Source organism: Chroicocephalus ridibundus, chromosome 2 (genome assembly GCF_963924245.1).
Source record: "Chroicocephalus ridibundus chromosome 2, bChrRid1.1, whole genome shotgun sequence".
NCBI lineage: Eukaryota > Metazoa > Chordata > Aves > Charadriiformes > Laridae > Chroicocephalus > Chroicocephalus ridibundus.
In genome coordinates this window covers 127018551-127042767 of record NC_086285.1, presented here as the reverse complement: position 1 = coordinate 127042767, position 24217 = coordinate 127018551, and the positions used below count along the sequence as shown (strand labels likewise).

At 41.1% G+C, this 24217-nt stretch overlaps 1 protein-coding gene across 2 annotated transcripts; it reads left to right on the top strand.

Moving 5' to 3' along the window:
* The first annotated feature begins 1960 nt into the window (after positions 1–1960).
* Positions 1961–23833, top strand: LOC134511990 (DGAT1/2-independent enzyme synthesizing storage lipids-like). 2 transcript variants are annotated; one of them, XM_063326880.1, is made up of 7 exons: positions 1963–2294; positions 6575–6913; positions 9312–9476; positions 15377–15570; positions 17735–17795; positions 19596–19735; positions 21550–23833. In XM_063326880.1, exons 2-7 carry the CDS (start codon positions 6586–6588, stop codon positions 21652–21654), a joined length of 993 nt encoding a protein of 330 aa, XP_063182950.1. In that variant the 5' UTR covers positions 1963–2294; positions 6575–6585; the 3' UTR covers positions 21655–23833. The 2 variants fall into 2 exon arrangements, with proteins under 2 accessions (XP_063182951.1, XP_063182950.1); XM_063326881.1 differs by lacking the exons at positions 17735–17795; positions 19596–19735 and having other exon boundaries at positions 1961–2294.
* The last annotated feature ends 384 nt before the right edge of the window (positions 23834–24217 follow it).

The window sequence follows — 24217 nt, the reverse complement described above, 5'->3', positions numbered from 1 at the left end:
GTGGGCACCTTCCCTGTCAGACCCCATGCAAGACAGTGTCAGAAGAGAAACTGTTTCGCTTTAGCTAATGAACTACTGCTTAGACCATTTTTCTAGAGAGACTATACAGAGAAATAATCCCATTAAACCAGATACTAGACTCCTACAAACACATTGGCTTTGGGGTTTGGTACTCTGGAAAGTAGGAATGCTGCATCCAAGACTTTGCCCTTTATTTCTCTCTCTCAGAGAAAAAAAGCTTTAGTTAAGTGTAGCACTATGCAAATACATGTAGAAAGTAGTTTCACGCCTGAGCTGGTACACTCATGCGCTATTGCATCATACAATACTAGTTTAGTGGATGAGGCTGCCCCCAGCCTGAGAATCCGTGCATCACAGTGCCTTTACAGTACAAATGTGCTGTACTCGCCTAGATGTCTCAGGGAGCAGCGTACTTAGGTAATGCAACCCTGAGACTTATCAGCACTGGTGGTTTGCCCCAAAATGCAGTAGTGCGACACTGTCATCCCCATATGGACTGAACCTAAATGCCTGTTTGGAAAGGTGGACCTAGGCAGCATTGTCTTCCTAATACAACGTGCAGAATACTGAAACTCACTACAAAGCAGAATGTGTTTGTACAAGCTGTGGGATGTTACTGGTGGGAGTGGGAGAACTTTGTGTAATCTATGCGCTATGCCATTAAATGCAACCAAGTCTGTTAACTTCAGACACCAAGAAAGGTAAATTTTGTGCGTCACTCTTCCTTCTTGTATTTTTAATACCTATATAATCTTTCCCCTCTACGTCCTAAAACTTCATGTAGCATCTAAGGAAATATATACATTTGCCCATTGTCACTAGAAAACTAAATCTACTCTGTGGATTAAAATAAATCTATTCTCTTCCCATGCTGCTTCTCCACAAATATTTCTTGCATGTCTGAAGAAGGGAGCAGGACAGACAGGTGAGTTATTTCCCCAGAACAAAAAGACAAGAATCCTGTCCTGAAAAAAGAACCCTCAAATCCATCTTAGGACATAGGAATGCTTACTTGAACACCTTAACTCTAATTGCTGTATACAAGCAGAAAGATTTTTCTCCCAGCAGAGGCTCAACATGCATAGGAGATGATAAACTAAAGCAAATCAAGATGCTGTCTGATATGCCTGGACGTGAACAGGAATTCAAACCATGCAGTCTTACAGAGTGCACTCCGACAATATAAGCTAAAATTCAAAGCCTGAGCTTAAGTCAAGTGAGAAAAGGAACTAAAAGAAAAGGCTATCAAATATTAAAATGGACACAGATGAAAAAGCAAGAGGAACCGAGAGTAATCAGGGCCTGAAAGCATTCAGCATTCCTTGCATTGCAGAAACTGCAGGACTAGACAGCACCCATCTCTGACTATCCTATTTTTCAAGCACGTTAGCATCATCAGTCTCTCCTGTAAGCTCCTTTAGGTACTGGAAGGCTGCTGTAAGGTCTCCCTGGGGCCTTCTCTTCTCCAGGCTGAACAACCCCAGCTCTCTCAGCCTGTCCTCACAGCAGAGATGCTCCAGCCCTTTGATCATCTTCATGGCCCTCCTCTGAACCCGCTCCAACAGGTCCATGTACTTCCTATGTTGGGGGTCCCAGAGCTGGACACACTACTCCAGCTGGGGCCTCACCAGAGCAGAGTAGAGGGGCAGAATCCCCTCCCTCGCCCTGCTGGCCATGCTGCGGGGGACGTAGCCCAGGATGCGGCTGGCCTTCTGGGCTTCGAGCGCACATTGGCGGCTCGTGTCCAGCTTCTCATCCACCACCAACACCCCCAAGTCGTTCCTGGGGTGAGTTACACCCAGGCGGGGAGTTAGATGAGAGAGGGACACCGAACACCGCCAGTCTTGACCGTCAGGGCCCGCTGGGTGCCCGGACCCGCCGAGAACCGCGCGACGCCTCCCGCCGGTCGGCGGATAAAGCGCGCCCCCTGGCGGCGCCCACTCCTCCCCCGCCGGAAGCGCCGATCGGTGCGTGCCGGACGCGGTCCGGGCGGCTCCCGCGCCCCCGGCGGCGCGGAGTTCCCCTCTCTCCTCCTCTCACACCGCCGACCTCCTTACCTCCGCGCGCCCCCGCTCGCCGCTGCCGCCGCCTCCCCCGCTCCCGCCCGCCGCGGCGGTGCGGTGCCCTCCCGCCTCCGCCCCGCCCCGGAGAGCCGCCCTTAGCCTGGCCGCCCCGCGGGCACCCGGCCTCCGCGGGGGCGGCGGGCGGAGAAGTAAAACCAGGCCCCGGCAGGGACGCGGGGCTGGACCTGGAGCCGCCGCCGCCGGGGGAAGGTGAGCGGGAGCCGCCGGGCGGGCTGGGGGGTTGCCTGCCCCGTCCCGGGCCTGGCCCCGGCCCCGCAGGTCCCCGGACGGGAGGTGGCTCGCCTTGGCCACCACCGAGCTTGGGGCCTTGCTGTGACTGCCGTCGGGACGGGGACTGCGGCCGGAGCGCCGTAGCGGGGAGGCGGGAGGCCGGGGGTCGCTTCACGGGGCAGGCGGGCCGGATTGTCCCCTTCCAGCCGGGCAGTAAAACCTCGGCCCCCGCCAGCCCCCTGCGGGAGGAACCGCTGTCTCCTGTCACGGCAGCAAGAAGCCGTCCGGTTCTTGCGTGAAAACAAGGGCAAAAAGCACCCCCTTGACTGCCAGGACCTGTGCAGTGGCAGAAGCCGTTGGCAGGGTTAGCAAGGTCTTCTGGGTTCTTTTTGTGTTTGAGGTGGCATGGCTAGTTCTGGTGGAAATGCTCTCTGTACCCGAGTGATGCCGTGGGGCGCCGTGTGCTTCTGGTGGCAGGGGCATGTCCTAGCTGTTGCTTTTCAGTGCCTGCCTGAGTTTGGGGGTACTGGAATGTTTTCCAGAGGTTCCACTTACGCATTTCATATACGTGCTGAAATCAGTCACGCTGCACATGGTTTACAGCAGAATATGGTGCTTTCCATAACTGCTCCTTCTTTCATAACGGGCTCGGTTAACCCCGTGTCTGCCAGCTGCAGCTGAAGACCACTCTTGTAGTTGATCAAGGACTTTTCTGGGTCATATGCTAGAAATCAGTGAAAGAAACTGCATGTTAGCCTTGTTTCCACTTCACCGTCAGTGTAAAGCCTTAAGCATAAATATAAGTCAGTGTGCACTATCATTAGTCAAATGAGAAACTGCGTCTTTTTCATCTAGTGAAAATGTATGTAAGCTGCTCTATTAGAAAGTTAGAACTTAAATTAAAAATACTTAGTTTGAACTGCATAACAGGAAATGTGTTAACGATGTTGGTTAAAATAGTCCTTTATGGGACTCGTCCTTTGAAGGCACACTCGTATTACTCTGCCTGTACGTTGGCTAAGGATGGGACTCAGTAGTACTGCACCCCATTGTAGTTTTTAGATGAGGATGGTGGCAGATGTCAGAAAACCTCTGACAAGGAGGGCAGGATAGTCCCTCTTTGCTTGGATGAGGCCCTAATCAGAGTGATGTTGCTGTTAGTAGCGTATATGAACTATGTTGGACCTGTATTCAATGTGGAGCATCCTGTGCTTTTTGTGATCATGGAGACATGGTCTTCCCTTCTTCCCTGCCATTGCCTTTGGTAGGGTGTTCAGTGTGACGGCAATGTAAATCACTCTTGGGCTTGGACACATAGTATTTTTGTGTCCATACCATTGGTTATCAGAAAAAAATGCTCAACTTGTTACGGGGGAAGCAAAATTACAGGACAGGTGTCCACCACAGGACTGGTAGACGGTAAGTCAAATATGAGTAAGGATGGCTTTTTGGGCTACGTTAGCAAGGCTATAGCCATTACATGAGGAAGTATTTATTACCCTCTTTTCAGCACTTTTGAGACCACAACTTGAGTTTAGAGCCCCACAAATAGAAGAAAGATGCTGACGAACTGGAAAGGGTGCAGAGAAGGGCCACCAACATTGTAAGGTGGCTGGAGCACATGATGTCTGTGGAGAGGTGGAGGGAGCTGTGTGTGTTTAGCCTGAAGGAGAGAGGCCTTAAAGGGGATCTTACCACTGCTCTTAATGAGTGGTTTTAGAGAGGGGGGAGTTAGACTCTTCTCAGCAAAGGGACAGGAGGCAACAGATACAAATTGCAGTAAAGGGAATTCTAACTAGAATAAGAAAAAACATTTTCACCATGAAGGTGGTCAAGCACTGGATCAGGGGGAGTGGGATCTCCATCCATGGAGATATTACAAACCAGACTGGACATGGCCCCGAGCAACCTGATCTAACTCCTTAGTTAGCAAGAGGTCAGACAAGTGCTGTCCAATGAGGCTTTCCAGCATAAGTTATTCTATGATTCCCTTCAAGATGAGGAAACAACGTTGTTCAGAGTAGAGCTGACTGTCCCTAAGATTAGATGTTACCTCTGTGGTTGGCAGCAAAGATGATGTTGGATTTTAATTTCTATTACAGGTTAGTGCATAGATATGCAAGTAAACTTGTAAAACTGTGATGATTGCATTTGAGATATTGCATCTAACATTACAGGCAAGAGGACAAGCAGTATTTTGCAAGGCTGACATGTGTGGACAGGACTTTAAATTTACTTGATGAGAATTTTGTGTTTGGACAAAGCCATAAACAATTAAAAATGTAATAGGCGGGAGTGTATACGAGCGTATACCTTTTAAGTAAACTTCAAAGCTATATAATCACCTCTGAGTTTTGAAAAATGTTTCTGTGCCAATGCTCCATATGGTTCTGTAGCTAGTAGGTGGAACCACTGGAGAAGTCCAGGCATAACAATCTGATAAATACTGTAGTGTTGAATGCTACTCCTAAATCCTGCTTGGTCTCACAAGTTGTGTTTCTTGTACTTGCTGTGGGTGTTTGCTGCCTGACAGGTTCTGGAGTTCGGCTCTGGCAGCTGGAATGAGAAAGAGCTTTCTCTTGCTCTCCCACACGCCGCTCTCTCCCTCCCTTCCTTTCCCCCTAATTCACACTCCCAAGCACACGTGCATGAAATCAGTGAAGTGCATGTCACTAATGCTACGTGCTTATACATCGCTGAAGATAAATTAGCTGCTCCTCACATTGTCCTCAAGAACATCCGGAGGAGCAAAATGTTGTAAGCTGGAATTAGTGGAACAGGTATGGATCGTGGGAGCAAAGTCCTTGTCACGAGATCAGCGTTCTTCTCATTAATAGGAGTTATCTTGAGCTATGTGGGTAGAGGCCGATTTCAAAACAGAAGGAAAAGGAACATCCTTGCTCTATCAGAATGGGAGGAAAAATTGAGACTGAGTGAGATGAATTTTGCTGTAGTACATGTTTCAACATCTCATAGCAAACGTGGAGTAAAATTGATTGCTTTGTAGTTTTTGTTGTCGTTGGGGATTAGCAAAATTATCTCCCTAATTTCAGTCACTTGTTGCTTGCAGAAACAGAGCAAGAGTAAAGGAGTGATAGACATATGTCTTTCTAGGCATAGGAACTGTGTGATCACATATGTTGTAACAAAAAACCAAAACACAGCAACTCCAAGCTTAGGTTCTTGCAGAAATTTTTGTTCTTAATCCATTTGTCGCTACAAGTCTACGTTATAGTTGCAACATGTTTTTTGTCTTGGTCCTAACAGTTACTGTCTTGACCAAAACTTTATACTAGACTAGGACAATTTTTGTCCCCCAAGGTATTATTTCTGTTGTTCTAGAACTGTAGCTAAGATAGCCAAGCATACAGGTTGTCTCTTGTTTGTAAGATTAAGCGAATAGCAAGTTTTCCCCTAAATTGTACAAAGCTAAGAAAAAAGTATTGCCACAGAATTATAGAAAGCCTGAAATACCAGCCCAGAGAGGTCTAGCCCTGAAATTTCTTAGGAGCTGGCACTGGAGAAGAGAGATTCTTGCACATAGACACGGTAAAGCCAGAGCAGTTAAAACTTTGGGATGACTTCTTCTGATCTTTTTTCCTTGTCCTTTCTGCTGCCTCTCTGTGTTGTGCTCTGGGACTTGGTGTTTCACTATGTGTAAATTTCCAGGTACAGTTAAAGGTGTCTAAAGGAGTGAGACTTGCTTATTTAAGACCATCTGCTTCTGAGTCATTGTATGCTTGTGGTTAGTGGAAGTGTTTGGTAGGTTTTTTTATAGAGCTGGATTTGAGATTGTGCCGTGTCCTGTTGTAGTGCGTGCTTGGGAGAAGGTTTTGAGTGTACTGTGTAGAACAATAAATCAGACTAATCAATACGTCTTTCTGAAAATCGATAATACAGTATAAACTGTTATTGGTAACAGTAGAAATGTTCTGGATCGGTGTAAACGGAACAGTTTTTAATGAGATAAAATCTTAGCCTGAGATTACACAATTGCACTATCTTTCTCAATTAGAATGGTCAGTATTTCCACTACACAAAAGAAAAGGACTGAAAAAATCAAGTAAAAATTTTGCTGTATGAACCATTATGTTTCTCCTAGGTGCTGCTGTGATGTGGGGTAAACGGTATACGAATAAAATGCATCAGAGAGGTTCTTGTATGATTAAACAGTATAGGCAGGTCTGTCTTTTTTGAGGATTTATTCATCGTCCTTTTTTGTGGGTTTTTTTTTTTGTGTGTGTTTTTTTTTTTTTTAGTGAAACAGGAGATGATAGGTGGAAATGAATCCTGTACTGCAGGACCGATACCTATGTCCTACCTAACCTGCCTGACTTACATTCTGGGAGAATGGACTGGCGTGGAGCATATTGAAGATTATCTGAGTTATGCAGTCTACCTTCTATGGGTGCTTTTTCCACTCGCAGTGGTTTTGCTACTTCCAGGAGTTCTCGTCATCCTCTTCTACACTTCCATTCTCCTTCTTCATATTTATAAAAGGAAGAATGAACTAAAGGAAGCTTATTCCCATGATGTTTGGGACGGTGCAAGACAAATGTTGGCTACCCTATGGGATGGACATGGAAGAATATGGCATGGTAAGCAAGATCTAACTTCTTATTAAAAACTGCTGAAGCTCTTATTCCTGGTTTACCTTTCAGGATTATCAGTATATATCTGATTGTTGCTGCCATTGCATGAAATCTAAAATTCAGGCCAATTTTTTGTTTTGTTTTGTTAATGACTGCCAGAGGTGCTTGGGAGCAAAAAAAAAGCCATTGAGACTTTTTTGGATGTAATATTTTTTGTCTTATGCATTTGTTCCTTTGCTGCTACAAAATGAGATCTTTCATCCAATTGAATATATATATATGCAATTTTTTAAATTTTTAATTTTTTTTTTCTTTTTTACTCTTTATAACTACTACCAGATTTCCTCATTCCAGGAGGACCTGAAGTGATCACTATGTTAAAAATTAGATCAATTATCTATATTATTTCAGAGTCAATGTATGAACACTGAATGTGAAATGCCAGATCCCTGATAGCCAGTATGTCAGCACATGTTAGGATAATTTAATTGCACTTAACCAGTCTTATACATATAATGCCAAATGATGGCTGAAAAGAGCACTTAGTGTCAGTTCACTCACTAGTTGGTACTTCAAATTGACTTTAGAGCCCAAAACTGTTACAGAATCATACTTTTTTATTTTCTTTCTGTCTATGTATTTTTGACAACTACTTTCTCTACTAGAATGTCAAAACTAAGGGCTTGGTTCCTTGTCTTTCTACTATTATTTCTTTTATAAAGACAGACTTAATAAATCATTTGGCTTTTTTTCCCTAAGGAAACCATAAGCCTCTCTCGGAACCATTCAGTCTAGATGCAGCTAAAGGAGAAAGAGATGTTTAAGAGCAATTTACATAAAGAACAAATCCTTCTTGAAAATCATCTCTATTTGTTCTCTAGTCAAAGGGAAGCGGGTTTTTAAGGCATTGATAACCAGATGGTGCAGCGGCTGTATCAGATAGGCTTTGTAAGACTAAGATGTAACTTTCAAATCTAGCAAAGTACACTAGATCAAAATCAACAGCTACATCAAAAAGCTTAAAATGCTCACTTCACAATAAAAAGCTATTTACTTTTTTCATAAGAAAATGATTTTTAAGGCCTTGGCTCTTTTCATCTTTAGTCACTTTCTCTTTTTATGAGGTCTAACTTTTTATTTGCACAGAAAAGATTCTTACCCCGTCCCTCATCGACAGTTGTGACTTTTTTCTGCCCTGCCAGCTGCTTCCATGTTCTCTATACACTTCTCTTGCTAAAGAACAAAATATTTTGTGATTATTTTTCTCCCCACTTGATTAGTCAATATCTCATAGGAAGAACTTTTCATCCTGAAATCTCACATCATTGGACACCCCTCCTCCCTAAAAAAAAACCAACCCCACAACCCAAAAGCCCAAAACCAAGCTTCAAAACTGGTGTGTGATACTTGTAACTTTACATGTATTATGCAAATGCTAGATGTAGGTATCATTCTGGTTATGAATGGCTGGCCTGGAGCACATTTAGTGGTCACTTGGGGTGGTAGAGATGATGTGCTTGCAATATATTGTAGCTCCACAGGTATAGAAATTGAAATAGAGGGAGAAGAGCCAAGAGTACCTTACAATGGAATTGTAATTGTAGACCTGATTAACTTTGGAAGAAGAGACAGGGCTTGGGTTGGGTTTTTTTTGGTTGTGGGTTTTTTTTGTTTATTTAAAAACCCAGAAGATACTGTAACGCTATTGCTCGATATTAGCTGAATATGTTCTATTCTGATGTGTTTTGATAATTTGTGTTAACTGAATATATTCTGCACTGTTAACTTAATTAGAAAAGTAAGTTCAGTATGAAACTCGTGTGTATTTGGGTATGTTTCAATTAAGCATACAAGGCCCCAAATAGCTTTTAGTACTTGGTGATGGGAAAACGGAGAAAGTATAACTCTGAGGGAATTAAGAAAGATAAGCTTCATATCCTGGAGTAAAAGGAGACATGTAAATGGATTTTGTCATGTCATATCTTTTTAAACAATTACTGGTGGCAATGAACTTCGAAGTACTTGTCTTTCACCACTCCTATCCATTCTTTATTCTGATTTCTCTTGAATGATTGATTCAGGGGGCCCTGCAGCCTTGAAGACAGTGAACTGAAAAAATAAGGAAAAATTATATAGTTCAAGACAGTGAGACTGGGTGTTTCGTTTTCAGTTTTTTTTGTTGTTTTCCTTTCTTTGGATGCGGCTCTTCTGCTTGAAATGAAACTTGTATTTCCAGTGAAAGCAGCTCAGTAAATGCTGCAAGTCACCTCTTGACTTTTTAGCAGTCACTTTGCTTTTACATCTTCTCAATGGCTATGGGTTTCACTTTGACGACGCAAGTTGGTTTCTTTGGGATAGAATTGTATCACACTTTGACATCTGTTATGCATTTAAATCCTGACAGGTTATGAGCTTCATGGTACCGAAAATATTCCTGAAGGACCAGGGCTTATTGTGTTTTATCATGGAGCTACTCCTGCTGACTATGTCTATTTCATGGCTAGACTTCTTATACAATGGAAGAGAACGTGCCACGTAGTAGCTGATCATTTTGTCTTTAGATTACCAGGTAACATACTTCATTATAAACAATCAGTTAATCAGTTTGAGAACTCTTTTCTTTTTTTTTTTTTTTTTTTTACCATGTAATTAATAAAAATTGTGCTACAGGATCACAGCTCTCAGAACAGACATTCAGACAAATTTAGTGAAAGTGCTGAAGTACAGCTGTCTGTAACATGTTCTTTACAAACAAGAATGAGTTTATGAGACTGCCCCATGCAAGGATGGGTCATACTCCTGCCTGGGCAATACCTTCCAACAACTCTACGGTGTTTAGAAACAAAGAGGAGGAGATCATAGGAAAAACAGTTGTCTCTGTATAATCAATAGCAAAGATGATTAATAAGATGCTTCTTTTTTAATTAATATAGGCAGAATGAGTGGTATAACCTGATAAACTGTTAACTTAATTAGAAAAGTAAGTTCAGTAGGAACTGTTTGGAAGCAATGCCCTTAAAGCTGACAGTATTACGCTGGGGAGACAATGTATTTTTGTATCCCACCCAGTTGAGTATGGTGGGTGGTGGAATGTGTCCTCAAGAAGAATCTTTTCAGAAATCTTTTTTGGAGGAAAGCTGTAGAAGTGTCCAACAAGTTTGTGTGAAACAAGAGATGAAACATGAAGAAAATGAAAAATATGTTTAGGGTAAGATTTTGGCTGGACAACCTAGGGAAAACACTGCTGATTGGTGAAATTAATTATGTGAGGGGTTTGGGGTTTGTGTGTGTGAAATACAGTAGTACCCAGTTCTTTTCCCAAGTACCCGGTTCTTTCCCTTTTTAGTTTGTGATTAAAATGTTATAATTATTTTTGTGAATTTACAGGGGTGTGCTGTAGTGTACTGATGCTTTTAGTGGAAACCACTTATATCAGAAAACTGTCTTTTTGCCAGTATAGTTTTATTTCAGCCTTAATTCCTGAAAACTGAACTTTTTCATACTGGTAACAGTACGGCTTTGCCTCTACAACTGCTTTTGCCAACAGACTAGGATTTGTCAGTTGATTATCAAATCTTTTGCATACAGCTGACTAACGTAGCCTGTTTTGTAATTTAGATTTGGCTCCGTATTATATCTGTTAATACTTAGGCACAGTTGCTTATCAAATGGGAGATTATTTTGGTTTTCTCCATTGCTGCTTTGAGATGAGGTTCTTAGTGTGAGTATACTTATGTGTCCCGCAAATACTATTTCGTAGCATTGCAGAGAGATCTGGCTGAATGGTCTTGAAGAATTGGGTTCAGCGGTACAACATCTAGCTAACAGCTGGTTACTACAGGCATTCCTCAGGGACTGATACCGGGACCAGCGCTGCTTTATGTTTTTATTGCACACCTGAATGAGGGGTTGGAGTGTGCTCACAGGAAGTTCACTGATGATACCAAACTGGGGAAGCAGTTGATACACTGGGGGTTAGAGCTGGTATTTGGAGTGCCTTCACTGAAACAACATGAAGTTCAGCAAAAGCAACTGTGAAGCTGTGCATCTGGGATGGAGCAATCCCATGCTACAGTACTCTGGGTGAAAGGTGGCTTTGCAAGAAAAGACTTTGGCATTCTAGTGGACAACAAGTTGAACGTGAGTCAGCAGCGTGCCCTTGCAGCAAAGAAGATGAACTGCATGTTGAGCTTTTTCTAGCATGAATGTAGCCAGCAGTTTGAGTGAAGAGGTTTTTTTTTCCCTTGGCTTGGCACCTGTGCAAGCACATCTCGCAATATGGTGTCCAGTACAAGACAGATTTTGACCCACTGGAGTGTGTTCAGTGGATGATGGGGGTCTGGAGCACACAATGTATGAAGAGAGGCTGGGAGAACTTGATTTATTTGAACTGTACCAGATAAAGGTGACAGAAGATACTGCTGTCATCAGTGACCTAACGGAAGGGTGCAGAGAAGAGGGATTCAGACTCTTCTCAAAGGTGCACAGCGATAGGATGAGAAGCAACAGAGACAAGTTGCAACACAGGAAATTTTGATTAGACGTGTAGAAAGGTGTTTTACCATGAGGGTGATCAGATACATGAATAGATTGCCTGGACAAGTTGGGGAATCTCCATCCCTGGAGACTTTCAAAACTCCACTGGGTGAGGCCCTGAGCAGCCTGATCTAGTTGAACCCGCTTTGGGTGGGAGGCTGGACTAGATGACCTTCAGAGGTCCCTGCCAACCTACATAATTCTCTGGTTATGTGAAGACAAGCCCAAAGACCCCAAAAAACGTTCTGGATTGTGTTTCAAATTCTGCACAGTATTGTGTGACTGGCACTTCTGTTGTAAATCAAACCAGAAAGACTGCCATAATTTTATCCTAGTACCAAGACTGCCTGATCTTGATGAAGTCTTCATATTAAATTGGTTGCCTTTTCAGAAGATGTTTTAGTTAACCAAAAGTTATTATGCTCAATGCAGGAGAAGCGTGGGGCCCGTGGGGTAAGGGGTGGGTTTGGGGAGTCAGTAGGCTGTTAGACACACTTGGATTAGATTCTTTAATGGTCCTTCTGTTTTTATGATTATTAGATCTATGAATAGCTCTGAGGAATGGTTTGTCCCATGAATCTGAATCTCAGGTCCATGCCAGTATGCAATTGCCAGTGCGCAGTCTCTTTGCGTCCTCTGCATTGGGCACTGCTGTCCTGAATTAACTGCGGTTAACTGGAGTGCGTTTGTAAAACGTTGCTGTGCCTCCTAAGGGATGCGTGAGCCTGCAAGGGGTCTGCAACATGCCTCTCCTTACTGCTTACTCTTGAAAGATGCAGCTTGATAACGTAGGGGAGGGAATCTAACCTAATAGGAGACCTCCTATAGGTAGCTGGAGATTCCTGCTGAACATTGCCTAATGCATCTTTATTTCATGTTGACACAAAAGGAGATTACTTCATTGTCTCAATTTCTGCTGTATCAATACTATGTATGGTTCTGTTGCTTGTGTTTTGCGGCAGGATGTGAAATATGGTGCTGCAGCTTCTTTCATTTTTCTTTTAAATACTGGAGGTTAGTCACAGAAAAAAAACATATTCCAATTGTTTCTGGTTCTTTTAGATTCTTAGCTGTGTAAACCTTGGGAGTACATTGATTTCTGTAAGGTTTAGTTAAGAGAAATCTTTCCCAAAAAGTGCAGCGAGGACTGAGATTTCACTTGTTTTTTTCTCCATCACCCTTTCCTATAGTATGGGCCATGTCTGCTTCCTAGAGTCATCTGGGAGCCCTCTTTAAAAGGTTGCCTGCTATTTTAGGGATCTAAGACAGTCTGTCTCCTGTAATGTCCCAGAGGAAAGGAGCTGTGGCTTCTTGTCTGTTCCATACACAAAGTGTTGCAAACTGTCTTGTGGACTAGATGTGCTGCAGATAACCACGCATGGGTACCTACAGTTGTGAAAGGTTGGATTCAAACATCTAAATGATTCCTCTCTGTCTATGGTCCTAAAGGTTAACCATAGAAAAACGCTGACATCCTTGCCATCTTGTGTCCAGCTAGCTGATAGCTGTGATGTTACGGTCACTGGGACTAAGTTAGACAAATGTATATAGTGCACTTACTGAGATAAGTGTTAAATGCATTACCAGGTACTCTCCAAAGGGTTTTCAAACATTGGTGCAAACACAATAGTGTGGAATACAGGAGAAGAGTGTGCTGGGGCAAAGGGCAGAGCCCTGGCTGAACTGTGGAATAAAATTAATTTTTGGACTTCTCGTTATTTGAAAAAAAATCAGCATCCCTTCATGCTGTGGAAGGGTGAAAGAGTGTCTAGATAATTTTGAGAGTTGTTTTGCTGTTTAAAGTGGAAAAACAGATTCTCGGTCACTTTCATGCAACAGCCAGGTGCTACCCAGTGTTTCTTCTGACTCCATGATAACTGTTATTTTGGGCACAGAGTACCCTGGCTGTCCTTTCAGGGCCACTGCACTAGTTCCTGTCTCTCTGCTGCTCTGATGGAGCCAGGTTCTTCCTCTTTGCTGCTGGAGCAGAGATATTGATAGTAATGTATGACGTGCTGGCGAGGCTAGGAGGTACAGCTCAGAATATAAGGTTTAACTAAAAGTCAAGGGGGAAATACAGCCGAGAAATTTTGTGAAGACTTGAAACCCCAACCTGTCACTATTCTGTATTACAAATTTTTGCCTGTATTCTGTTTATATTCTGTTCTTTTTTTCCTGACCTATGAACTAGACAGACTCATGGTGTTGCTGTATCACACACACACGCACCTGCCCCCCATCCCTTCCGTAGCATGGCCGGTGCAGAAAGGAAAACTATCTTCACAGCTTCTGCTTCCTTGGAGTTCCCGTTCCAGCTTAGCTCAACACTTCTCATGACTGTTTTGTCTCTCTCCTGAACTCACTGACAGAAAGGGCTTAGAGACAGGCAGCTTCCTACCGCCAGGTACATTCCAGAGAGCTTTAAATAGTTTGGGAATATAAAACATTGTAAAAACCAGCTAATTAATATTCCACAAACAAAGCACCTGAGCGAAATCAAATTACTTTAGGAAAACTCTACTTCAGCTGTCCTCTGCGCAAATGCTACGAGGTGAAGACTCGTAGTGTCACTTGCAGCGTTCGTGGCAGGCACAACAGAATATGAGACACGTGTAACAGAGCTTGTGTTCTGTTGTTCTGTTTATGCACAGATCCCGATTGTGTATAGATAAAAATCAGAAGTAATTATACTCACGTCAACTACAAAGACTAGTTAGAGATCAGAATTTAGTTGAGAATAAAATAATGACATGCTGCCTCATGCTCTCCTTCCCAAACCCTTAGTTTATGTGAGCTGTAGAGAAGACGAACCTCTGTCGTCTTCACTGTATTTGGACTCTTCTTCAGTATGTGTGTGTGTGTTCATAGTAACAACTATTAATTCGTTAACCTGACGTTAAAAAAATGAAGATCTGTTATTGAGGGCCAAACTCGACTAGATCAGTTCTGTGTCCTTATCTATGGCTGATAAGTTTGTTTGCCTCAATGGAAAACTTCAACAAAGAGAAGTAGTCTTTCCTATGATGCTCAGTCATCTAAAGTTCCCATTTTGGTATGGAGTATTCATAAATACTGTATAAATTTAAAATTTATTGAATCAAGTGAACATGATTAATTTGCTGCAAACAGGTTTTTGCTAGTTACGTTCTTTCATACTAGACTGGTTGTCTAAATTGATCAGGTATGCTCCCATTTGAAGCAAATTTTTGATGTTCTGCTATTTCTTGAAGAGTAGGGTCAGTATGACATTTTAAATTCAAGATGATAAGAGGAGTTCATGTAACTTTACAGTTAAAAACTTCAGTAAATGAAAAGGTTAACCTAAGATGATGATTCTATGAAGAGGAATGTACCCAATCCAGGCTTGTCAGATGCCTCTTTATGTGACAGACCATCCGAGTACTCACAGACCGAACCAGGGAGTCAATTCCTGCAGTGATCTGTAACTCAGAGAATGCTGCATTTTCTTCATCATTCTCCTTCTTGTGTGCAGACTGCTCCTGGTTTGCCAAGGTTAACAAAATGAAAAACCACAACAACTTGCTGGTATTTCCTCTTGTTGCATTTTGTTAGGACTGTGCTACATTTGAAAAGTAGAGCTCCGGCAAGGAGCCAGTGCCCTGGATCTGACTTAATAAGCCCTTTGGAGGGACACATGAAAGATAGCACAGAGTGCTTGCCATTTTTTTCCAGTTTAGTCCTGATTGTGAGATAGCACCTATGACAAAAAGCCACTGAAAACCCTAAATCTTCACTTTTTAGACCAAAATTCGTAAGCAGGACTTAATGCTTCAGTCCCTCTAGAAACATCTTTGCTTTGGGTTACAGGTTATTAGACAAGTAAGTTTTAGCCATTGTGTTCTGTGTTGGGAATCTGTACTCGATGGTAGTATGAATTTACGCTTTCTGAATTAATATTATCTTACCCTACAGGTTTTAAAATATTACTTGATGTACATGGAGTTATGCATGGACCAAGAGAAGAATGTGTTAATGCTCTGAAGAAGGGCTGTCTGCTAGCCATTGCCCCAGGTGGAGTTCGGGAAGCACTCTTTAGTGATGAAATGTATACTATTATCTGGGGTGATCGGAAGGGCTTTGCTCAGGTGGCCATTGATGCAAAAGTGGTAAGTATGACAGATCACAGAAGAGAAGCAAAGATTTACTACTTATTAGTACTTTCTTGCTCGGAAAGCTGTTTCGATAATCATATATTTGGTGTTACATTGCTGAGTGTCATGAGTATCGTCTACTTGCTCTCGTAACTACATTTCAAGACATTTTGTTGCTTTTGATAAGGCTTTGGAGTCAGCTAAGAATAGTGTGGTCAGGAAATCCAGAGTTTAAAAGAATGAGAGATGAAATCCAGGATAGTTTCTATGTTACAGGCTCGTGCTGTTTTACACATACCTGGTCAGAATTGTGGTGGCTCAACCCCTGACCAGAACGGTTGGAAGCCACCATACATCAACATTTCTGTTTCCCCTGTTGCTGAAGTATGCTGTGACCCCACACAGCACAGACTCACTGGCACGATGTACTGTACTGGCATTTTATGGTAGTAAGTGATATCTAGGGCACACAGCACCAGTAGGAGATGCTGTTCGCTAGTGTGAACTGTCTCTTTAATTCTAATATATAGCATTGTGCTTGGTCAGCAGGCAGATAATTATTCATATGGGACCAACTGTGAAAGGTACATAAGTGTGTGATATATTTGAATTGTAACTATTTTAATAATGACTTCAGAGTCCCTCTCATTCTATATTTGTATTTGAAAGATGTGTGCATATGTCTGTAGGTCTGCGTATACCTAATTTGAAAGTAAGTCTCACACCAAGAGTTTTATATTTAGGTACTGTCAAAGAGAGACTAGTTAAATCTCTGGATTTTATACAGAAATAGAATACTTTTAAGACCCAATTTTAAGTGTGTGTCACTTTTCTCAGGAGGAAAATAAGACTGTTTAGACAGGATACTTTCAACAGATTTAGATTTTACTAATGTATTATAATGGCACATGAAAGGCCATACTTGGGATTCAACTATGGTTGTACTAGTTATATTTATTTTTCTGAATATGCGTTCAGTTCCTTTTATGCACTCATAAAGGTCTTGCAGTTTCATTCCCTCCCTAAAAAAATCCTGAGAGATGTAGTAGAATAGGAATGGTGTCAGAGGCAGGCTGAAAGTGGGGTAAATATCTTTATTTAGATTAAAGATTGAGTTACCTTTAATCATAAGCATAACTCCTCATGGAAAGAAAAATGTGTCTAAAACATCGGAAAAATGTGTCTAAAACTGGGACCTTCAACTTGTTGAAGTTGTCTCATTTCAACAGTTTGTTTGCCAGAATTTTTGTCATATAAACCAACTTGGTACATACAAAAATCTCTACCTCTGTGTCAGAAGTAAGATGTTCCAGATAAGATGGTTCTAGAATAAAGAAGTTTGTTACCATTCAGTTTAGGCAACTGCACTTCCTTTTTATTCTCTATAATTGCATTGGATTATTTACAGACTTCCCCGCCCTCCCCTCCCCTCAAAAAAACCCCAAAACGCCAACTTGATACCTGTTTCATTTACTAGCTCATCTCCATGCTTGTCTAAAAGAGTTTGAAAGAATCTGAATGTTTGAAAATCCCATAGAGTTGTGCATTTCTGATGATGCTATGTATAGTGAGTACACACTATAAAATGATATTTAAAAACTTCGTGTAGTAGTCGACCCCCTCCCAGTTCTTGTAAACCTTGACAGCTTTTTGCAAGTTCAAAAACAGCAATAAAACCTTGAAATATTCAACACCATTCCCAATATTCATCAGCAGAAATAAATCATGGACATGTATTGAATATGGCACATCATTCATGAAGCAATTCAGTCAGCATAGCAGAGGTGAATCAGACAAGTTTAGGGTCCCAATCCTGTGAATTCTTCCCTTTGAGCATAACTACGAATTAGGTTAAGAGGTTTAACCACTTAAATCACAACTGTGCAAACACTGCTAGACGAGGGGAGGCCTAAATGCTCCATAGGTTCTGAAATCCTGGACTGCTTTGAAAAATGGACTTGCTGAAACAGTGACTCGCTGAAATCTCATGGTATTCTCTAACTTTAGACCTCATGGCAGAAGGTCTCGGAAGAATGTGAGAATAGTTGTTTTGCTTTCTGTATGTCCTTGTCTGAGAAACATTTCTGAAATTAATTTGCTTGTTGGGTTTAAGTGAGGTAGAAGTATTTTAGATAGTGCTATCTTCATTAAATTCTTAATTATTTTTTTTCCCTCCTAGCCCATCATTCCTATGTTTACACAAAATGTTCGAGAAGGCGTTAGGACATTAGGAGGAATAAGTAAGATATTTTCTATTTTTTCGTAGTTTATTTTCCCATATGTGTTTAGCCTATCTCTCTAGAAATAACCCCCCTATAAATTTCAGACTTGTCACAGCCTTGTTTCTGTAGGTTTTCTCTCTGGTAGAGTTCAGAGATGTTATTAAGATTTAATATCAGAATTAGATGTGGTATTGGCTCATCTAAGTTACTCTCCACATAACAGTGTGCCTTCACAGAAGCAGTAGAAGAAAGGAAAAAGGAGCCAGAAAAAGGCAGATGGATTTAGAGCACTCTTTTTCTCGCTTATATCTGCTAGGCCAACTCTAGGTTTTCCGCCGTCTGTTAAGAAGCAAAGCAAACAGGGGTTTGCAGGGGATGTGTAATTTCTTTAAATTTCCTCCTAAAGCTCTGTGCTTACACCTCTACCTGTACTTAAACTTTGAATGGTTTGAGATATATTTAGTCTGCGGTTGGTCTGCTGTTCAGCACTAGACCTGCGGTTCCTCACAAAACTCTGCATTTGCCTGTTCTCTTTCCTCATCTCTATGGGACTTCCAGCCAGCACACGAGTAGATGGGTATGTGTCTGAAGGGTTCACCTCTGGGATGATTAGATGCCTGCATTTCTGCTGATCTGCTAGTGTTAAACCCCCTTTTTTTGTTTTCTCCAACTTACTATCTAGCAGAAAGGGCCTGAACAGTCTCCTCCATGCCACGTGTTCTGCCGCAAGTATGGCATCATCATCTTCATCAGAGGACTGCAAGGCAAAACAATTCTGTTTCCCCCTCTAATTAAAAGCTATATATTGCATGGAGAAAGCCAAGGCATCAGATGTAGATGTGCAGAATAATTCACACGTTTGTCAGATTCTACAACAATTATTGCTGTGTTCAGGAGACTCTTCCGAAACAAGCAGAAATTGAAGCCAAAATCATTTGTGCTACTTGTATTCTACAGCAGAGGTGCCAGAGAAATTGAATTTTGATCATTGAAAGCATTACTCCGGTTTCATAGTTTTGGAATATTCTTTGTCTTTGTAAGTTGTGTACAGAAATTTTCACATCTTGCGCAGTAAAGATTTTCTTATGCCAATGCCTCAGTTAAAGGAATTTTTTGTCTAAAGTTAAAGAGAGAATATTAGCACCCATTCTGCAAGGAATCTGGTCTGAGTGCATTTGGGCCAGATGCTTAGAACGTGGCATGTGGGGAAGAAGATGTGTCCTCTTAGCACTGATTGAAATACCTGCATTTTCTCTCTTTTTATATTGTTTCACTGCAACCGGTGTGTCATCTGAAAGAGCAATTCAGTGTTTTAGCATGACTTTTTTTGGCAGATAAGACTCTTTCTGATCTTCTAGACCTCGGCAGGACTGAACAGAACAGTCTTCCAATACTAGTTTCTTACGATAACCTGTAAAATTAGCTGAACTGTAGCCCGTATTGTGTAGCGTTCCCTTCCTCTCCAGAGCGGCAGCTACTGGATTTTTCTCCTCGTCTTCCTTCTCTTTGCAGCTATTCTTTGGAGGAGAGATTTCATGCCAAGTTAGGGTGGAAACAAGTCTGATGTTAGCATTAACGCAGCAAATGAAAGTCAAGGGTAGAACAGAACTTGAGATGACACGTTGTTTGAGAATCTGGGTCAGGGGCTGGATTACTTGACAAGCCAGTTTCAGTTTTAAAGAAATACTGGGAAAAAAACCCTACATAATAATCTCAGTCTCTCTCTCTCTCTCTTTCTTTCTCTCTTTCTCTGTCCTTTCCACCCTCCCTTTTCCTTCTCCTACTTTCCCTCTTCCCCCCTAAATTTTTTCACATTAGAAATACTTAGGTCACTATATGAACGTATTAGATTGCCAATAGTTCCTGTGTACGGTGGGTTTCCAGTCAAGCTTCGTACTTTTATTGGAGAACCCATTCCATATGATCCAAATATAACCGCTGAGGAATTAACTGCAAAGGTAAGATAGATATGCATATATATATTTAAAATATTGACTGTTCTGATAGAAAACACTGGAATATTCTTGTCAAGTGATTTCTACCTTGAATCTGGTTATAGAAGTTGGTGGAATCATGGTAAACTTTGGACTTGCTTAACACTGATTGCCCTTCCTTAATGCTATCTGTTTATTACTACACCTTGCACATGTTCTAGGCCTTTTAAAGTCAATACTGCACTATATATTTGCTTCGAGAAACAACTTGCTTTAGGGACCGAAGAAGTTCAGTCGCATAAGACTTCTCTGGGTTGATAAAGACGTAAGCACCTCACCCAGAGAAAGTGTTCTGGTTCTTGGTCTTTTCAGAAAGATACTAATGAAGCCTTTCAAATATAGCAAATCTGTGTTCGCAAACTGTTGAAATTCCATACAATAAAAACTTAAAGGTAAATCATTTCATTGCTTTGTCCAGTGTGTTTCCATTTCTATTTCCTCCAATTTCTCAGCCAACAAATTAACTTTTGAATGATCCCCTAGTTCAGGTTTATAGAAAGGATTGTCAGGTCCTCATGTTCATTCAGTTTATTAATAGATTTCACAGTGCAGAGATGTAAAACAGTTAAGTGATGGAGCAGTCAGATGGAGGGGGCTGAAATAGCTGTTTTTGAAAGCTCCACAGATGGTCACTTTTAGCATTCTGAAAACTTCACTTGAGAGAAAGAGATTTTTCTTTTTGACCATGCAGGTGCCAGTTCAGTTGTCTCTCCTCATCTGTTTACCCCCTGATTAGATCTCTGCAAAGTGACATCTTAAAATGTTTATCTGCATTATCTTATGCCCTGGTTGTGGAAAACTGATTGTTTCTTTTGGGGGTTCAGTCTGACAGGACTTTAGAACTGTTCGCTCTCAGGACAGAACGTGAGTTTAAATGACTTTCAGACATGCTTTGGCATCTTGCATTTGTGCCAACCCTCACTTGCTTCTGACTTAAGTGCGAATTCTGCTAGATAAGGCCCCTAGAGTGTGAATCCCCTAGAATCCTAGTTAGAGTGATTTTAAAGTTGTATTTCATGTTTCAGGGTATGGCACAGTATGTGTTTTCCAATTATATATAGAAAAATTAAGCTCAAATTTTTTACCTAATAGAAATTTTAGATCTGTAGAGACACTTAGGACCAGATCTATAAAGAGATGTGGGCTGGAACCTTCTCCCAGGACTTAACAGTTGATCACATACTTCACGTAAACAGCGGGAGCTTGTACCAAGTATCAGTTCTCCCCTTGCTGACCACTGGTTTATAAAGGCAAATAGTTCTCTGTTCTGTCTCTGGCCTTAAGAATTCGGTAGTCTGGGCTTCTCCAGGCGGAATAGGAAGGTTGCACAAGCCAAATGTGCGGAGACACAATTGTGTTTCCAGTGCTGCTTCTGAGCACGTGTCGAAGCAAAGTTCTTGCACAGTGCAAAGTGTTACTGATGCAAACCTGGGCATAGGCAGAAGCTTCTGAGTTGCGGTACAGCACACAGGCACTGACATGCTTTATAGATCTAGGTCTCTTCATTAATTTACTTCATCGTCATTTTGCTATTGCGTATCACTAATAGAGCTTGTGAACACAGCTACCAGAGATAAACGATACTAGTTCGTTTGGCTGTTTCTTGGCAGTGATTCCACAAACGCATCCTGTGGGTTTAAATATGGAAAAATAGTATTTTGAACTTGCAGTGATTCTGCGACATTTGCAAGGATGAAAAAGAGCCTAGAAATTGTGTTAATGTAGGAACAATATAAAGATGACTTAATCTGACCAAAAACTTTTCTCTTCCCTTACAGACAAAAGCCGCAGTCCAAGCTCTAATAGAAAAACATCAGAAAATACCAGGAAATATATTTAGGGCTTTAATGGAACGATTTCAAACACAAAAGAAAGAAGATTAAGGTCGTCTCAGCAAACTACTATTTAGTTATAATATTCTTAAAGTCGTATTTGTAACTTATTCATTCTTCTAATAATAGGTTTTAATACTGTCCTAATGATACTGCTGTATAATTTAAGATATAAGACAATTTCCCTTGCCCTTCCCCCTGTCCAGTATCAAGCTCAGGAACCCAAACTTCAAATCATTCATAATGTGGCAAAGTTTAGTTTTTGATAAATGCATTCCTAACTTGAAAGTGTTTTTGGTTTTGGTTTGGTTTGGTTTTTTTTTTTTGGGGGGGGTTCCCCACTTCCCCCCCACCCCCCCCCCACCCCCGGCTTCTCTTTAACCTGAATGTTAGACCTGTTGTAGAGCTACAAGTCTTACTGTCTTGATCGTCATCGCTGTAACTAGGTTTTGCAGGCCAGGTTAATGCCGTAGAGCATTTATGAAAACTTTCTTTAGGTTGTTACTCTTGTGCTGCTGGAAAACAGTCAACCTTCTGTGGCCTGCAGAACCTCGAGCTATGTCTGCGAAACCTACGGTGGAAAGTGTCTTGTTTTACTGCTGTAAGCTCAGAAAGAGTTTGCGGGAGTGAAAATTGATTAGAGAACTGAAGTGAACCAAGGAAGCTGGTTACAGAAACCGCTCCAGTGCGGTGAATGGGAACCCTACGGCACAGCTGCTATGCCAAGCAGAGCCATATTGGCTGCCTGCCCGTGAGCAGAGAGTTGTCCCGTACACTTCTCGGCGAATCTGCAAATTCTGCTTTGAAAGAATGAGCCAAGCATTTAAACTTTAAGAAGTGGAAATGAGAGTACTGTTTAGTAACATGAGCTCATAAAGCTTTATTTTGCAGGAAAGAAAAAAATTAGTGTGACATTCCTTTTAGAAGACAAAGTTCTTTTGAAAAACGGGATAGACATTCCTAAATACCCTTTGAATCTAGTATGTGTGTAAACTGTTAAACCTCCATATTCTTCAAACACACTTACTTACGTAAGTTACTAAATCAGGGTTGAGAGGGAAATCCTATATACTTTCCTTAAGTGAAAACAATTGAATGAACAGGAAAGAGTTGCAGGATTGGGCTTTTGTGCACTTACAGTAAACTATATTATTCTATTTTTTCTGAACTAAAGCCTACACTTTTATTGTCCAAATAGGAAATATCTGAAATATTTCTTCTGTTTGCCAGCAAGTTTAATCTGCGGTTCTTAAATTAACATCTGGGAACTCTTTAGTTTTGGGATGAGGACAAGACCCTTAAGAAAAGACAAAAGAGGTTTTTGCTGTATTACGTGGTCTTCTTTCAATATTGATGGAGTTTGACCCTTTCTTAAAAAAAAAAACACACACCAAAACCCAACAACAAAAACCCCCCCGACTTTTGAAAAAGTAGTTGTATTCAATTTAGTATCCATTCCTCCCACCATTTAAGCACATACTTTGCGTTATCTCACTAATTTATACATTTGAAAGAGTATAATATAAGTGCATGTGGATGATGCCCTATGTTAGAAAACTATCACGTTATGGGAAAGAGTCTATAAATTATGGTTTATGAAAAGCAAAAAGCTTACGTATTTTATGATGTCATTTTATATCAAAAGCATTTTATGTGGTGCTGAATTAAATTTTTTAAAGCTTGGGGAAGAATCACGTTATATAAAAGCAAATGCCCATTCGGAAGTTTTATAAATTACTTGGGTTTTATTTGAAGGCAAGATTGCGTTCTTTTTGATTTATCAGAATGCTTTAAAAAATATTATGTTAACACAGTATGTCATTAAAAGTGAGAATGCCAAATTCCTATGTTGGAGTATATTTTAAGTATGACTTCGTTTTTACTATCCATCTTGAGGAAAATGCACATCAGTCTATATTGGGGAATTCTCAAAGGCAGCTGAACGTATTTCGTGTTGAGGTTGCGTATATGTAAAAGAAAACTCAGTCTAAAAGGTTCTGTTAGCCATGAACAGACATTTGCAATCTGAGATTTTGTAAAACTTATTTTACTAAATATGTGGGCTGTTTGATGCAATTTTGTCCCTTTAAGTATTGAAAGATGAGTATAAAAAATGAAGGGCAGTATTGGTACTCTTTAAGTGTTCATATTTGTATAGGCCTTTCATATTTATTTCTCTGTATAAAAAAATGTATAGAAGACACCTTTCAAATAAAATTGACAACTGGAACAGGCTTCTGAAGTTTTGTGTTGTGTTTGAACTAAATGAAATTATACGCGCTAAACCTTCAGTGGTTTTGAGCAGCACGTGATACCCTTCAGAATCTCCTCTTTCCTACTGTCTGAATAGGAGTGGGAGCATCAAAGCCCCAGAAGGAGTGAATTAAAGGAAAAATAATTCAGACAACAGTGGAATAAAGGACAAAAGTCACATAAACAATAAGGTCTGAGTTTTAATAGTTGTGATCAGCGCTGCGGGAGGCTTTACGAGGCATTGCAATACCACTTTAGTTACATTTAAGATTCCACAATGGAAAATACGTCATAAATACTGACTAGCAAGGTTTATTTAGACATACTTGATGTGTGCATGACTATCTACTTTATTTCATTG